Source organism: Peromyscus eremicus, chromosome 10 (genome assembly GCF_949786415.1).
Source record: "Peromyscus eremicus chromosome 10, PerEre_H2_v1, whole genome shotgun sequence".
Classification (NCBI taxonomy): Eukaryota; Metazoa; Chordata; class Mammalia; order Rodentia; family Cricetidae; genus Peromyscus; species Peromyscus eremicus.
The window spans coordinates 60462901-60480057 of record NC_081426.1 but is presented as its reverse complement, the minus strand read 5'-3'; the positions used below and the strand labels follow the sequence as shown (position 1 = coordinate 60480057).

At 38.5% G+C, this 17157-nt stretch overlaps 1 protein-coding gene across 1 annotated transcript in view; it reads right to left on the bottom strand.

Moving 5' to 3' along the window:
* Grxcr1 (glutaredoxin and cysteine rich domain containing 1) overlaps positions 1–15382 on the bottom strand; it is a 120153-nt gene extending 104771 nt beyond the window's left edge. The window contains exon 1 of the mRNA XM_059275147.1: positions 14999–15382. Within this exon, the coding sequence (XP_059131130.1) occupies positions 14999–15382 (384 nt within the window). The remainder of the gene's footprint in view (positions 1–14998) is intronic.
* Between the last annotated feature and the right edge of the window lie 1775 nt (positions 15383–17157).

Below are 17157 nucleotides of genomic sequence, written 5' to 3'. Positions count from 1 at the left end.
ATGCTTTTAAATTACTCCTTTACTCTCTTAGCTCCCTGTAGTCAAAAGAGATCAAATGCACAGTTCATTGAGGGTTTACCACCTAGAGGTATTTCTTCTGCCAGATGTCTTAGCTCATCATTCTCAAGTTCTGTGTCCATAGAGACCTCAGGAATGTCACAGTTCAGGAAGCTTCTTGATGCTTCATACAAGAGTGGGATTGTGCCGGGCAGTGGTGGCGCACGCCTTTAATCCCAGCACTCAGGAGGCAGAGCCAGGCGGATCTCTGTGAGTTCGAGGCCAGCCTGGGCTACCAAGTGAGTCCCAGGAAAGGCGCAAAGCTACACAGAGAAACCCTGTCTCAAAAAAACAAAACAAAACAAAAAAAAGAGTGGGGTTGTGCCTAGTTCTCAACGACATGACCCTCATTTCCATCTGAGACATCATGAGAATGGCCGTAACTGTCCCTCATTCTATTAGTGCCCTGATCACAGCCACTTTAGTAATCTTAGATAAGTCCCAGACTTTCCCAAGCCTTTTGTAATCTTCTTCACCCAAATGGCCCTTAAAGCTCTGACTACTTATTCCAACATGTATTTCAAATAGTTCTAGCCCTTACCTCTTACCTAATTACAAAACTATTTCACATTTTCAGATACCTATATAAAACAGCTAACTTTCTCAGGACAAATTTTCTCTCTTATTCCACCACCTGCTGCTATTGTGAATTATTGAAATTGAGTAATTTGCAAAAGAAGGAATTTTATTCTTAGGTTCATGTTTCTGGAAAGTTCAAATTAAGTGGCCATATCTGTTGCAAACTCCGGCACAGCGTAACTTGTTGGAAGTTGGAAGGAAAGACTATATGTGTATAAAAGAAGAAATTAGGGCAAACTCTTGTGATAGTTAACCAATTTCTATGATAAAAGAATTTATCCATTCATGAGGACTCCATCCCATGACTAAAACAACCCTTAATATGCCCAGCCCATCTTCCAACACTACCACATGGAGAAACTGCATTTCCAACACATGACATTTAGCTTAGTAATAGCAGTGACACATAACCTTTCAAGAATTGGTGACTCTTACTCTGAACAAAATTTCTGCCACAGCAAGAGTGATGTGTAAGAGTCATTTTTAAAGAGCTTGATAAGGGGTACTGTGGAATTCCCTGAGCCTGATAAGGACTTTATCAAAGCTACTATTACCTCATCTGTCCCTCTACTCCTTCCACATTTTTCTCTTCTTTCCCAAATAACATTAATTTAACTCATGAGTCTGAAGATTACTGGGAGTCTGGCTGACCAAGGCTGAGCACTACAAGTTGGCTTCAAGCTCTCAGTTGGATCTAGGTCTTTGTCTCTCTCTCTCACTCATGCTTCTGGGACAACTGAGTTTTCCAAACATGTCCTTATCATGGTGGTGGAAGAAACATAGAAAGTATGAGTGTAATCATGCATGTTTACTTTGAGCCTCCAAGGATACCATATCTGTTACTACCTTATCAGCCAATACCTATATCAAAAGGTTAGAATTGCATTCTGTTCTCAAGTAGCCATGACACATATATGATAATATGATATCTCTATATAAAAACAAAATAGCATGGGACAAGACTTTAGTCTATTACACAACCTTAATATCCTCTGGACAAAATTACTTTAATATCAGAAAGAATAGGCAGAATAATAAGTGACAAAATACCCGTATCATAACCTGTAAGTATATTCTTTTACATGACAAAAGGATTTTGTAGACACTAAAAATCCAGACATGTTGGTGTAGTAACTCCAGAGAAAAACAGCTTATAGGAAAAAGGCTAGGTCTATTTTGGCTCATGGTTTCTGTCAGTATTACTTATGTTAGTTGCTTCTGGATTCCTGTTGAAGACAACATCATAGGAAGGAACATGTGGCAGTGCAAAATGGCTTAACTCATGGCAGGACAATGAAGGGGAAGACAAGAATGGAGAGGGACAATATGTATACAAAAGTCAAACCCCCATTGACGTATTCCTCCAAGTACTGGATTTCTTTCTAATGGTACTAACTATTCAACAACCACACCTTCCTCAACCCCAACTTATGCATTTCTTGTCTTGACAAACTTTAAGTATCTCAAATATTTCTATTCTGCCCTTTTATCATTCTCACTGTAAATCAGGCTCTATGCAGCCAACCATAATCATGACATTACCTGAATGCATTGACATTTTCTCTACCAGAATAGGTAGTCAGTTACCTTTAAGTATGGCTGGACACAAAGTCTCTGGGCCTGGCCTAAATATAGAATGTTCCTTTACAATGTAGCATGAATGTTCTAGTCCAGTTCCCAGTAAAGTCTCTGTTCCCATCTGAACAAGCTTCACTATCTGTATTCCTACCAGCACTTTGGTCTTCTGAGCTCACCACAGTCTTCCATTAAGCTGCACTCACATCATCCGTGGGCTTCTCTCCCACACATTTCCAAACCTTTTCAAGCTCTTTCTGCAAAGCAACTCCAGCACTTCTGAACCACCTCACTGAGGATAGTCACAGCAATGACTCCATTTAGCAGTCCTAGTTTATCTGTAAAGGAAGCTTTCTGATGCTGAGATAAATAATTGCGGGGAAAGACAACTCAAGGAGGAAAAGTTTAATTTGCCTCACGTTTTCAGAGGTTTCAGTCCACAGTCAGTTGGCTTTGTTGCTTCTCATCCAGTGGTGAAATGAAGCATCATGTCAGAGAGAGTGCAGTAGAGCAGAGTAACTCACCTCATAATGAACAGAGAATAGAAGAAAAGAGCATAGAAGTGTCAGACAAACAATAAAGCTATAAAGCATTCCCCATGACCTACTTCCATAAGGTCCCAGGTCCTTCTGTTTCTTCCACCTCTCAGTTCTACCACCAGCTGGGAACCACATCTTGAACATATGAGTTCTGAGGAATTATTCCAGATCCAAATAATAATGGTAGGTTGTCTTAGATTATTTCAGTGAGCCCAGAGCAATCACAAATGCTTATATGGGGTAAAGAAGAAAAGTCAGAGACGGCATACTAATGGAAGCAAAAGTGAGACTTGTCTAGGGCTAAGAGCCAAGAAATATGGGCAGCCTGTGGAAGCTGGAAAATAACAGTAATATATTCTTAGATCTTCAGAGGGATTGTTATGCCAAAACCTTGATTTAATACTGTAACACTCAGTCTTTTGATGACCATAATTATAAAGCTATATGTCTGCATTGTTTTAAGCCTCAAAACTAATGGCAATCCATTTCAGCAGCAACAGAAGACTAACATATTAAAGTGAGTAGTAATCATGATCCACCCGGTATTAAGCATAGATGCCATAAGCTTCAATTTTTACATGATCAGCTTGTTTGATCTGAGTGGCAATGTTACAGCTTCTATCCAGGGGGAAGTCATGAGTCTTGGGTTAATGTAAACATACACAGATAATTGGAACAGGTTGGAAGGAATCCAGAAAAACCTTCATTACAGGGGAGGTAGTCACTTCTTCCAGATGCCATGTAAGCACAGCGCTGACAGCTGTCTAAGGAAAGTACTCCCTAGACGCCCATGAGGGCAAATGAACCTGGTTCCTTTCTATCATGGTATGCAAATAAGATTGGATGCTTGGTGTCATGGTCTAGTACTGGGACTCTCCATGCTGCTGTAGCTTTAACCCATGAGGTCACTCCTGTCAATCTCTGGACCCTCAACTTCCCCTGTGACTGCAGCCCATCTCGATCTTCTCCCTGTTCTACCTAAGATGACCATCATTTGTTCCCACCAGTCTGGTGCTCAGACTCTCTAGCTGCCCCTTCTCTTTTCCCAGAAATTATCCAGGGCAAATACAGACACTGACTTTCACTATTCTATTCCTCTTGTGGACCAACAAAACATCTATAGGCTTTCCATGTAGAGAAATTACAGACTTTGCTGGGCAGTGGTGGCGCACGCCTTTAATCCCAGGACTCAGGAGTCAGAGGCAGGAGGATCTCGGGGTTCCAGGCCAGCCTGGTCTATAGAGTGAGTTCCAGGATAGCCAGAGATGCACAGAGAAACCCTGTATTGAAACCAGAAAGAAAAGAAAAGAAAAAAAAGAAGAGAGAGAGACAGAGAGAGAGAGGGGGGAGAAAGAAAGGAAGAAAGAAAGAAAGAGAGAGAGAGAGAGAGAGAGAGAGAGAGAGAGAGAGAGAGAGAAAGGAAGGAAGGAAGGAAGGAAGGAAGGAAGGAAGAAAGAAAGAAAGAAAGAAAGAAAGAAAGAAAGAAAGAAAGAAAGAAAGAAAGAAAGAAAGAAAAAAGAAAGTTACAGCCCATGAATTTTATAAAGGAGGAAAAGATCAACTTAACTATTGCACAATTCCAACTTCTTCCTTAGAAATTGATAAGATATTGAATACTGCTGTTGTTTATTAAATTTGTAGGGAAGTTACAAGAAAAATTATAATCTATTTCTCTCCCAAGGAAATGTTATAAGGCAAATTTGTCAGAAGTCAGGTAAAATAATGATTATTGGGAAAATAAACTTGAGAAAAGAGACCTCAAATTATTAGTGTGTTTGTGCACATGAATAAACTTCTCTTAATTAAAATTTTCTGTATGATATTTTATTTAGTTCACCATTTTGTAAATGTCCTCTAGGCAATAATGACTCAGGCATTGGCATATTTATATAAGTATATAATTTTATAGACTAAAATGCTTATATTGCTGTTGTACACATTTTGAAATATATCAGAAACTCCGTCAGCATGAGCAAGCCACCAAAGAGAGGCTGTCTGGCTCTGCTGTCCCAGTGCTTTCTTAAAGTCTCGAATCGTATGTCCAGTCTTCCAGTTCACTGATTCTTCCTTCAGCCTTATCGAGTCTTCTGTTGAAACCTGTTGTTGAGTTCGCCAGTTCACTTATTGTATGCTTCATCTCTAGAATTTTTAGTTTGAAATGATTAACTTTTATTTCTCTGTCAAACATATCATGTTGTTCATGAATGATTTCCCGAATTTCACTTAGTTTTTTGTCTGTATTTTCTTGTAATTCTCTGAACTTCTTTAAAAGAATAATTCTGAATTCTTTGTCTGTCATTTCACAGATTTCCTTTTCATCTTGGTCCATTTCTAGAGCTTTCTTGGTGTCTTTCGACGGCGCTGTGTTTCTCTGGTTTTTCATCATCCGGGTGTCCTTATGTTGATGCCTGCATATCTGATGAGATAGTGGCCTCTTTGAACCTTTGTTGGCGTTCTTTGGTGGCACTACATCTTTACTAATTCTAGTCTGGGATTCTGGATGGACCGGCTGGTGGCAACCCAGACATTGAAATTTTCCAATCAGAGGAGAAAAAGAAAAAAGAATGAAAAGGAATGAAAGCTTAAATGATTTGTAGTAAAGCATCTAAAGAGCAAAAGGACAAGTCGTTAGCTTCAAAAGGGATGAGAGACAGGAACAGAAAGCTTACTTATAGAAGTAACAGCACGAAACTTTCCAAACCTGCAGAAAGATATAAATACCAGGGCTCAAAAAAAGTCAAAAGGCACCAGTCACATTTAATCAAAATAAAATCACCAGAAGCATATTCTGATCAAACTATCAATGTTCAGAATCAAGAGAGGATCCTGAAAGCAGCAACATAAAGAAAATCCTATACAAGGAACTGCCTATGAATCAAACATCTCAGCAGAAATATTACAAGGTATGAGGGGTGGGATTACACACTCAAAGTACTGAATGGAGGCCTGCCAACCAAGAGCACTGTGGTCAGAAACAATGGCATTCAGATATAAATGAGGAACAAAGGCTTTCTCAGACACACAACTGAGGGAGTTCATTGCTGCGCTTGTCTTGTAAGGAATGCTAGGGACAGTAGTAAATGTAAACACTGAGTCAAACTTAGAATGCTCTAATCTGTATACTAATATGAAATTTAAAAAGCAAAATCATTAAGGAAAAGGAGGGTCACACAAGCATGAGGATATATGTTCCACCCCAGCACCCATACAATGGGTCGGTCAATCATGGTGGTTTACACTTTTAATGCCCCAACTGGAGGGGCAAAAGCAGGGGAATCTGTGGACCTCATTGGCCAGCCGGAATAGCCAAATGAGTGAAGCCCTGGTCCCAGTGAGAGGTTCTGTCTCAATATAAACAAGATGGACAGCACCTGAGGGAATACCTTGGCCTCTACATGGCATACCTGAGCATCTGCGAATATGTGCACATGCACACACATATCCAAAAAAGAAAAAATCGTAACTACAATGATTCATTAAGGAATATACAATATAAAGAGTTATATATTATACATAACATCAAAAACTTAATGTGGGAGAAGTAGGAGAATGAAAGTGTGGAATGTTGTTATGACCACAGTTACGTTGCTATCAGATTAAAATGTCTGTTGTAATTACAGAGTTTTGTAAGTACCATAGTAATCACAAGGTGAAAACCTATAATGATACACTAAAAACAGAAAAGCAATGAATAAAACATACTATTCGAGGAAAAACCATGTAACCACAAAGAAAGCATAAATCAAGTCAGAATAGTAACCAAAATGACAGTGGTATTTTTTTGTCTGTCAATAATTACTTTGGATATAAATGGGTTAAATTCTGCAATTAAAAGACATACAATAGGTACGTGGATTAAAAAACAAAAACCAAGACTCAACCAACTGGAATGTAAATGTAACGTTATTTTTCCTGTAAAAAAAAAATATGTCATTACGCCAGGCGGTGGTGGCACACGCCTTTAATCCCAGCGTTCGGGAGGCAGAGCCAGGCAGATCTCTGTGAGTTCGAGACTAGCCTGGTCTACAGAGCGAGATCCAGGATAGGCACCAAAACTACACAGAGAAACCCTGTCTCGGGGGGAAAAAAATGTCATCTGAAACTAAGAGGATAGAAAAAATATTCCATGCAAATGGAGACCAACAGACAGCATGAGGAGCTATATTTTCATCAGATAAAGTAGACTTTATACCACCAAGAACTGTAAAAAGATATCACGAAAGTTACTGCACCCAGAGGTCAGCTTAACAAGATAACAACTATAAATGTATATACACCCCAAGCCTGAGACCTGGAAGCATAAAGCAAGTGCTAATGGATATGAAGGAAGAGTTAGGCCACATTAAATGGCAGTAGGAAACTTCACTATCTCATCTTCTATGATGGACAGATTACAGATTTTCCAGACAAAAAAATTATCAAGGAAACATACTTAAACTATACCCTAGACAAAACAGACCTGATAGATATTTACAGAGCATTCCATTCAATAGCTATAGAATACACACCCTCAACTACATGCACATAAAACATACCCCAGGCAAAGAGTTATCTACACACCTGTTTTATTACAGCACTAGTCACAACAGCTAAAACATGTAATCAACCTAAGTCACCATTAGTGAATAAATAAATATGAAAATGTGGCATAAAGATAACAGAATACTATTCCACCATAAAAAGTGGAAATTTGCAACAATGTTGATAGCCTTTCAGGTTAGCTGAAATTAAGCTAAATGTGCATATAAATACAACATGATCTCATATATGACATATAAAATGCTGACCTTCCAGAGAGTAGAATAGTGGTTACCAGACACTTGAGTGACTAGCAAGAACTGAGAAATGTGGAGTTGTTGACCAATGAATGCATAACTACAGTTACATAAGAGGAATATGCTTAAATGGAAATATTAGGCAGGTAGCTAGAAAGTGGATAAGTAATTTTCTATAGCACTGGAAAATTTGGAGAAAGGAAATGCAGGAGGGAGGGGAGAGAAATGAAGATCAATGCTTACAGATTTTCTGTTTGGATGATGAAAAACATTCTTAAATAGTTTATAAATAATAAATGCTCCTGTGGGAACCATTATGGAGTTAGGAAGAAACCTGGTGCTAGGGAAATTCCCAGGAACCCATAAGGATGACCCCAGCTAAGACTCCAAGGAATAGTGGAGAGGGTCCCTGAACTGGCCTTCCCCTGTAATCAGATCAATGACTACCCTAATTCTCATCATAGAACCTTCATCCAGTGACTGATGGAAGCAGGTGCAGAGATCCAGAGCTAAGTACTAGGTAAAGTTCCCAGAGTCCAGTAGAAGAGAGGGGGAAGGGATTATATGAGCAAAGGGTTCATGATCATGATGGGGAAACCCACAGAGAGAGCTGCGTTGAGCTAGTTGGAGCTCACTGACTCTGGACTGACAGCTGGGGAACCTGCATAGGACCAAAATAGGCCCTCTGAATGTGGGTGACAGCTGTATGGCTTGGGCAGTTTGTGGGGCCACAGGCAGTAGGACCATGATTTATCCCTAGTACATGAACTGGTTTTTTAGAGCCCATTCCCCATGGAGAGATACCTTGCTCAGCCTCAATACAGGGAGGAGGGGCTTGGTCCTGCCTCAACTTGAGATGCCAGACTTTGTTGACTCCCCATGGGAGGCTTTACCCCCTCTGAGGAATGGATGAGAAAGAGGTGGGGAGAAAGGGAGGGAGGCGGAACTGTGGTTGATATGTAAAATGGAAAAAAAATATAAAAAAATAAAAATAAAACAAAAAATAACAAACGTACAGTTTAGTAAATTCACTAAAAGCATCTGATGGTACACTTTAAATGGGTGAATAAAATTATTATATATGGTTTATGTCTCAATAAAGATTATTACAAAAAATATGATTTGAGAAGTCATGGGCTAGTTTCCTTAATTGTGTGGTTACTGTGTGCTATTTATAAGAGCTTATTGATGGTTACAAGTCATCTTGCTGAGTGTGTGCTCTCTCAGGATATTGTTCTGGAGCCTGACTTTAGACAGATTCCTAAGGTTGAGGTCATGTAACCAAAATCAAAGTTACACAAATTAAAATGTCCTAACAATAGAAGAGTCTCACAAAGCGAGGACAGTGGGCGATATCAATAGAGCTAAAGGTTTCAACAAAATATATAGAAATTGGAAAAGTAAGTGCTAATTATCTGAAGATGTGTAGATTAGAATTAAAAATCCTAGGTTACACAGATTAACCTACAGTCCTTAGTCTACAAAGGCAGAGCTAAACTAGAAAGAAAAAGAAAAAAAAACACAAGAGAAAGGAATACCAAATGGAATGATGATCTACTAACAGAAAATTAAAGGGAGAATAATATATTCAAGAAACTAAGAATGAGTAGCAGAAAATATTATGTCAAAAAAAAAAACCCCACAGAGAATCCTCTGGAAAAGGGAAGCAAAACCAAATTCATAGATAATTCTTTCAGAATCTGCTTTGGACCATCATCTACAATGCTGACTACTCAGGGCAGGCCCGCTGCTTCTTGATAAGTATGCAATGGGTGTCTTTACATTAGTGAAGAGAACCACAACAGAAAAAAGAGATGGAGCAAGCTAGCAACAGCCCTACATGCAGACTCCAGCCCCACCCTAGATAGGAAATCTCCAAATGAGATGGAACAGAAGGGGTAAAGTGGATTTTACTTAATTCACTAACATTTTTCAAAAGGTGTGTGTGATAATAATTCTTAAAAATTATTCTCAAGAGAGATGTAACAATGATAATTCTCTTATTTCTTTCACAGAATTTCAGTTACAACTAAGAATAATTAAGATACTTGCTGAGGTTCTGCCCAGTGTCTAATGTTATCAAGAGTAAAGAAATGTTAATCATGGGACTATAAGATCTATCAATCTGTAATTCTTTAATTAATATATCAGCAGTGCCAACTCATTTTGGAAGCTCTGTTTTCCCTGGTTTTTGGACAATAAGTCAAGAATGTTCTTAGTGAAGTTGTCTACAATATTTGAGATCGTATCAGACGTCCTAAGGCTCATGCCTAATTCCTGATAACTAGAAAGGCAGTACATCCACACGAGTTGTCTGTAACAATTTTTCTGAACAAATGACATTTTAAATTCCACAAATGAGTTTTTTCTCATATAGAAAAAAAGAGTTCAACAATAACTAATTTGTAAATACCAATACTATTTTTTAAGACTCCTGTGAGGAATAAATATGTCAGTACATACATGTAATATGAGTACTGCCCAGTGTTGAGGAGTTAATCAGTGTTAAGTAAGTTAATCAGTGTTAAGTAAGTTAATCAGTGTTACTGAATGATTCAAGTAAGCCACCAAGGCCACAGACTCATCAAGAGTATGCCATGGAATAATAGTGTATTACCAGATCTATATTCCACAAACCAGAGATGGATAAAAGTACTTCCAGAAAGTTCTGTGACTATCATCCATTCTAACTCAGTGGACAGGTCTGAGAATCAAGCTTTATTAAGGCAAATCTTTGCAATCTTGTGACAACTTAATCAATCAGAAATGATGGCTTTTGGCTTTTTGGAACCTAGTGCCTATGGTGAGACACTTTTCACAGCCTTGGTGCAGAAAGGAGGGATTTGGACCTGCCTCAGCTGAATATACCAGGCTCTGCTGCCTCCCCATGGGAGACCTTGCCTTGGAAGAGGTGGGGATGGGGGATGAGTTGGGGGGGGGGGAAGACTGGGGAAGGGGAGGAAGGAGGATAGGGGAATCTGTGGTTGGTAAGTAAAATGAATAGGAAATCTCTTAATAAAAATTATTTAAAAAAATTAACTTGTGCTTTTCAAAAATAAAAAAAAGATACTGTTAAAACTGAGTAAATGCTGTCTATTTCTTCATACCTTCCCTAGATGAAAACCAAACATTAAACAAATGATAAAATCTAAAACCTCATAAACAAATGATGAAATTTTAAAAGATTAGATTATATTATAACATGATATATTTAGTCTTATAAATTATATATGTGTATATTTGTATTCATCAGTATTCAATTTTAAAAGGCAAATTTGGATATTTTTATATTGATATTATACTTTTAAAAGAAGAAAAATATAAGAATTCATGTATTATTAGCTTTGAACCATGTACTTGATCTATAACACTAAAAACATGTATTATTAAAAAGTATGGATTGCATGCATTGTAATAATAATTTTTAAAAGTTATTGTGAAAAAGTAAAAATGATTTTTCTAATTATTACAGGGGACATAACAATAATTTCCTTGCCTCTTTCATCAGATTTTTTAGTAAAAATAATATACAAGAAAGCTCTGTGCATGATACAAATTGCTATGCCAACATATTACCTTTCATCTTGTTTTAAAACATTAAAATGCTTCTACATACAACTACAATAACAAGAGATATGCATGTATACAGACAGACAGAATCTATGTATTCAAGGTCCTTCTTTGAACTCATTTTTCTTTGATAATCTTAAATTTGGACAAGAGGAAATTAAAATTATGGAAACTAAAATGGTATACTCTACAAGACTATCCTAACATAGTTGGAGGATAAGGTCAAGGAATGATAACCATCTAAAATATAGACCCATAACAATATATTGGCAAGTCTAAACAACTTTGATTATCTGCATCATGGATCCACACTAAGACACTTTATTTAATGTTGCTGCTAAGAACAAAGAGTACCTCAATTTCATCCTGCGAACTGGGCCATAAGGGCAGTGTGCCATTCAGCACCCTTACAATTTGTTTTGTGCATGATAGCTGACTGGCATAGGGGAGGGGAGAAAAGAGGAAAAAGAAGTGGTGTGGGTATTGTAAAATTTTCCAATAATCAGGATTAAATTCACATTACTAGATAGAAAATTATCCTTAGAGTAGAATTGCTAGTGCTATAGAGGTTACCCACCTCAGACTGCATTGGTAACACCTGTGGGCCTGTCTCAAGTTAACTAATTGATGAGCTTAGACTTGACTAGGAAACATGGCTCATCTTCAGCTCCAGGAGATCTTCCCAGTAACCCAACCTGATCAGAATCTCACCTCGACGCATGTCTCCTTCATTTTTTTCCATTAAATATTGACAGCATAGGCAATGGGAAGGACTCTTATTTTACCCTAGGGACCCAGGTAAATTTACCTTTTGAACAGCTGGTGAGTTATTTTCAAACTTTGACATGTGTAAGAATAAACTAAAAAGCTTCTAACAGAAGCAAATTCCAAGCTTTAGTTTGAGAGTTTCTGACCAATGCACATTTCCAGGCAAAAACTAGATTTTAGGTTTCAGGATTTCCACGTTAGCCTCTCTTAAGCATTGTGTTCTTGAGATCTGTGGCAGGGGTCAAACAAAAAAACAGTCTCTGCATTTGAAGACCTATAATCCAGACCAACTGGAGATCCTTGTATGATCCATCCCCACTCCCCTGCCAAGCCCACCTGGCCACCAGGTGACTGATCACAGTCTCTTTACTTCCTGTCGCTACTACCCATCACTTTGATAAATATTGTGCATCCTCCATTATTCGGTATTCTGTGGTGTCAATTAACAAACAGAATAGAAACAAGTTCAGATATCCACTTGAGAGTCAAGTTTCTAAACAAGTACCACCAAGAAGTAGAAATGTTTTAAAGGATCATTTCATTAACTCCTCTCTGTACAGCTGAAACCTGTGGGAAGTGGAGCCAATGCTTTATGCCAAAGGAGTAACCACACAAGGAAGTAACAGAGAGGAAGCCAAGCGTCTCACGTGGACTCTGTATGGTTTTCTCTTTATTTATCACTTCCCCTCGAGTTTCAAATTGAGTGCTTTGAGATTTTATAACCTAAAACAGGAAGAAAGGTCTAACTGTTTCTTCAATCATGGCTCCTCGTTCACTAAGATGGGCTTTATATCAATCAGATATTATATTAACCAGATGTCAGAGAAACTGGTCACTCACTTTTTCCTCCCTGAAATAAATCACTAAATTATGGTGACACCCAGGCAAGTTTGCTGCATAGCTTGCAGAAGTTATGGAAAATGCAGATCCAAGAAGTCGCACCTGGTAGTGGGAATGGGTGTGATGGAATGATTAGCTTCCACGGTCGGCCTCTATGTGTCTCTGCTGCCTTCTCTACTACTGGGAGAGACCTATGGAAACCTGTTCATCTCAGTCATCCCAGGACAAGACATAGGGTGCCCTTTAAGATGTGCACGTTCTTTATCAAGCAGCAAGGAGTCAAATCTGTTCTCTACACAATGCCCCCTAAGTCTTTTTTGCTCATATTACACAGAGCTACTGTTCTTACAATGAGGTGAATAGAAGCCCTTTGAGTAGAGCAAATGGAAGCCTCGGTCCAAAGCCACTGCTCCTTTTACCTATGTTTCTCCCTGCAGAGATCAAATAACATCCATTTTATGGTAATGATGATTATGATAAAACTACAGATAACGCCAAAACTTTATAATTACAAATGCTGATTATTTTAAAGTTTGGGGTAGATGAGATCATCAAAAAAAGTTTTGCTGGGTTTGTTCTCATAAAATTGTGTACCAAGTCATGCATAGAAAACTAGGTGAGTAAATATTTAAGATAATCTAGTGGTAAAATTTCGACTTTGAAGTTTCCTTTGTCTCTCAATGTCTTATGCATTTGTAGCACTGTTGGGGTGAAAGCAGAGGGAGGAAGCTAGAGTTTCCCTTGTAGGTTTTGGAGTTGATGGTATTTATTCGTAAGTGACAGTGTTCTGCAAATCAAAGTACAGAAATAAAATAGCAGTTTTACGAACAAACCTTCAACCATAAAGCAGTTCAAATACTAAGGAGCTGAGTTAACCACAGGGAATGCACACATTGCAGAACCAGTTGTCATGCAGAAGCTTGGTCTACAGCTTGACAATAATAATGTTCATAATGAGCAAAACTCATTCCTAGAAGGTTTTCTTTAACCCCACAGCCATATCTCTACAAATTTATGCAAAAACAGTCCCTATCTCGTAAAGCATGATTATCAGTCTCTGATTTTGACTCCCATCCATAATATATTAAATCATTCATGACTAAGTTCTACATATGTAAATAACCACTACTCTTAGCTACTCTTTTTCTTTGGTTAAGATCTGAATTTGTGCCGGGCGGTGGTGGCGCATGCCTTTAATCCCAGCACTCGGGAGGCAGAGCCAGGTGGCTTTGTGAGTTCGAGGCCAGCCTGGTCTACAGAGTGAGATCCAGGAAAGGCGCAAAGCTACACAGAGAAACCTTGTCTTGAAAAACCAAAAAAAAAAATCTAAATTTGTTTCTTTATGTTCTCATGATTTGATCTTTTCACAAACTTCCTTTGAAGTAAAATACATTGGAGTGACATTTGGGTTGAAATCTTTTCTCTCTATCATCCCTGCTTCCTTATAGAATGTAGAAGAATTGAATAGTTTATTGTAAGAGTTCATTTTACGTAAATATTAAAAATAATAGAAAATATAATTACAATGAAAACAATGGGTTGCTACGTTAAGCATAGTGATTATAAATACTATTCCTGAGCTGATATTTTTAACAACAACAACAAAAATAATTCTACTAATACTTCCAGGAAATTTGAAACATTTTCCTGAATGTTAGACCATTGTCATCAGATCTATAACACTTACCTATGTTCATGGACAGAACCTAACACATCTTAAGCTTGTTTACTATGAAGTCTGAATCTCTTTGTATTTTTATAGCTTTTCCAAATACTGCTCTAAAGCTATTATGAACAAATTAATGGAGAAATGGACTGCAAAAAAAAAAGTATACCATCCTTGAAAATGAGAGGAAGTCCCATTGGCCTTTATAACTGTACCACTGAACCCATTTATTCCAAATGCGAGCACTCAGCTTTTCTGGTGTAGCTATCAATATAAGTAGCAAAGGATGCTGATTTGAGGATGATAGACCAGAAAGAAATTGACTTCTAGGTTTTGAAGAAACACTCTAGTCTACCATCTTCTTTCTTTGTTAAGAAACAGAGATCCTGGGCTAGTCATCACACATCAGAGAAGATCACTTACATGTCAGAAATCTGGTTATGAGAAGGCAATCTAGTTTGTCAAGAACAATGAGCCTATTTTTAATGGGTGGCTGTGCACATATTGTCTTAGATGGATAGTGACCCATGAAGTCTGAGGAATAAGATGCTGAATCTACTCTGGAGAACTGAGAGGTAGAGATTGTGAGTGAGGAGCAAAGCTCAGAGCAGGGAAGTGTAATGACTTACCTGTAACACTTTGGTCAAATTGTTAAACAGAGCTTGGCCAGCACTCACTTTGTATTTGACGCCTCTGACTGTACCATTTTTGCTTAAAATGTTGACTCTTCTTGTTCCAAAAGCCTTCTCACTGGCTGTCCTGGCTAATACCAGCAAGTTATCCTGCTCTTTCTCGTGCTCATGATCTTCTGATCCAATATGGCCGTTCTGCTGTCCCTCAGAGTCTCTTAGTCCATCTATTCCACAGACACTGGCACATTCAGAATCCAGGGAGCCCGGTGGTTGTCCATCTTCATAGACTTCTTTCAGAACTCTCCCACTGTGAGACGAGGCAATCCGAAACCGGACTTTCCGTGGCCTGTCACTTTCTGCTTTTGTCTCTCTTTTTAGCATGGTCACCTCCACCCACATGAACAGTTTACACCATTATGGACTGCTGTCAGTTCATCCCTTTGCCACAGCAACAGCAGCGCTGAATCCCAGAGACAGTAGCCCTCTGGTGATACTAAGAGTGAAAGAAAAGAGGATGCCCAAGGACATGCAATGTGCCTTGGCTATAAATAATGGATGTGCATGCGTGCTATGGTTACCATTAAACTAAAACCTGCAAAACGATCCCAGCCTTTAAATATTAAACATTCATGGTGGACTCTGACAGAACAAGTGCAAGAAAGTGGCCTGAGATGAGACAGACAGTAAGTATGTGGCAAGGACATAAAAGGCTTGAATGTCAAAGTAGATGATAGGTGTTGAAATGATCTTAGCAAAACAACTCTTCAGTTTACTGTCTAGAATAGATGTCCAAAATAAAACGTAAAATCAAATGTGTAGGACACAGGTGCCCCAGTCATCTCTAAGTGCTAGTTATTTCTCCCATTCTCTCCAGGCAATCTTTCAGAGAGACAGTGAGTGTGCTCCATGCCTGCATACAACCTGTGATGTTCATTCTAATTAAGTAGCTGAGTAGACTGCAGCACCATTGCGTAAGGCAAATTTTCAGCAGACATCTTCATGCTCTTGGTACTTCACCGAAGGCAAGCTTTCATGCTCTGAAAGAAAGAACTTTGGGCTGGATGAACTTCTGCTAGGAGGGAGTGTTCTCTTTGATACAGGGAGGGGTTTGGAAGGAGATGTGGAACAACTAAGGAAGAATGGAAAATTCTCCAAGCCAGCCAGATCAGCAACAGCAATCCAGGTGATGGGCACTGATAGTCTCTCAGGTATAGAGAAGGTCCTCTGCACCTGCTTGGTGTGTTTTCTATCCCTCTGGCAAGCGCCCAAGAAGATTTTTAAGCTATAAGATTGTGTCGAAGTGTTTCTAGTGAGTATGGTGAGCTACCTGAAAACCTAGAAAAGAGGAGAATCAACTAACCCACAGTACATTTTATGGTCAATGTGTAGATGTAATTCTGAACGGTTTTATTAAATAAGAAACACAGAGCCAAATGCAGAGTTAAAAGCCCAATAGGTCAGAGCAGCAGCCAAGAGCTAAGACCAAGACTCTCTTCTTATCTACTTCCTATGCGTCTGTCTTTTTATTGACTCTCTATTCTGCCTTCTCATTGGTTGTAAACCCAATCACATGACCTCCTTGTCACTGCCTGTCTATACAGACCTCCAGGTCTCTATGGTTGGTATTGAGATTAAAAGCATGTGTCTCTATGCTGGTGGTGTTCTTGAACACACAGAGATCTGTCTGTCATGTGATCAGGATTAAGGGCATGTGCTACCGCTGCCAGACTTATGCTAAATGTTTTGTTATTAGCTCTGACTCCTAGGCACTTTTACTTATTAACATACAAATAAAATCACATTTCAGCACAAGTAAAATATCACCATATCAATGTTTATGTTTTAATCTAAGATCTTTGTTTATATATGATTTTTCAAAATTCAGAAAATACTCAATAATTGAAGACAAAAATCTCACTAGACACATTAAAATTTTTTTGCCTAGTCCAGTGTGTAGAGTAGAGGTAGTCCAATGCTTACAAAACTGGATTTCTTGGCTTTTTGCTTTTAAAGACAAAGTAACAAAGTGCCAGCTTTGGCCAATTAGAAATGAGCAAAAGTGATTAACCCCTTATGGACCAAAGCAGTTAAGACAGAGAGTCTTCTGTCTGTAACCTCTGAGAAATCTTAGAACATATACCCTCTTCCCATATTGG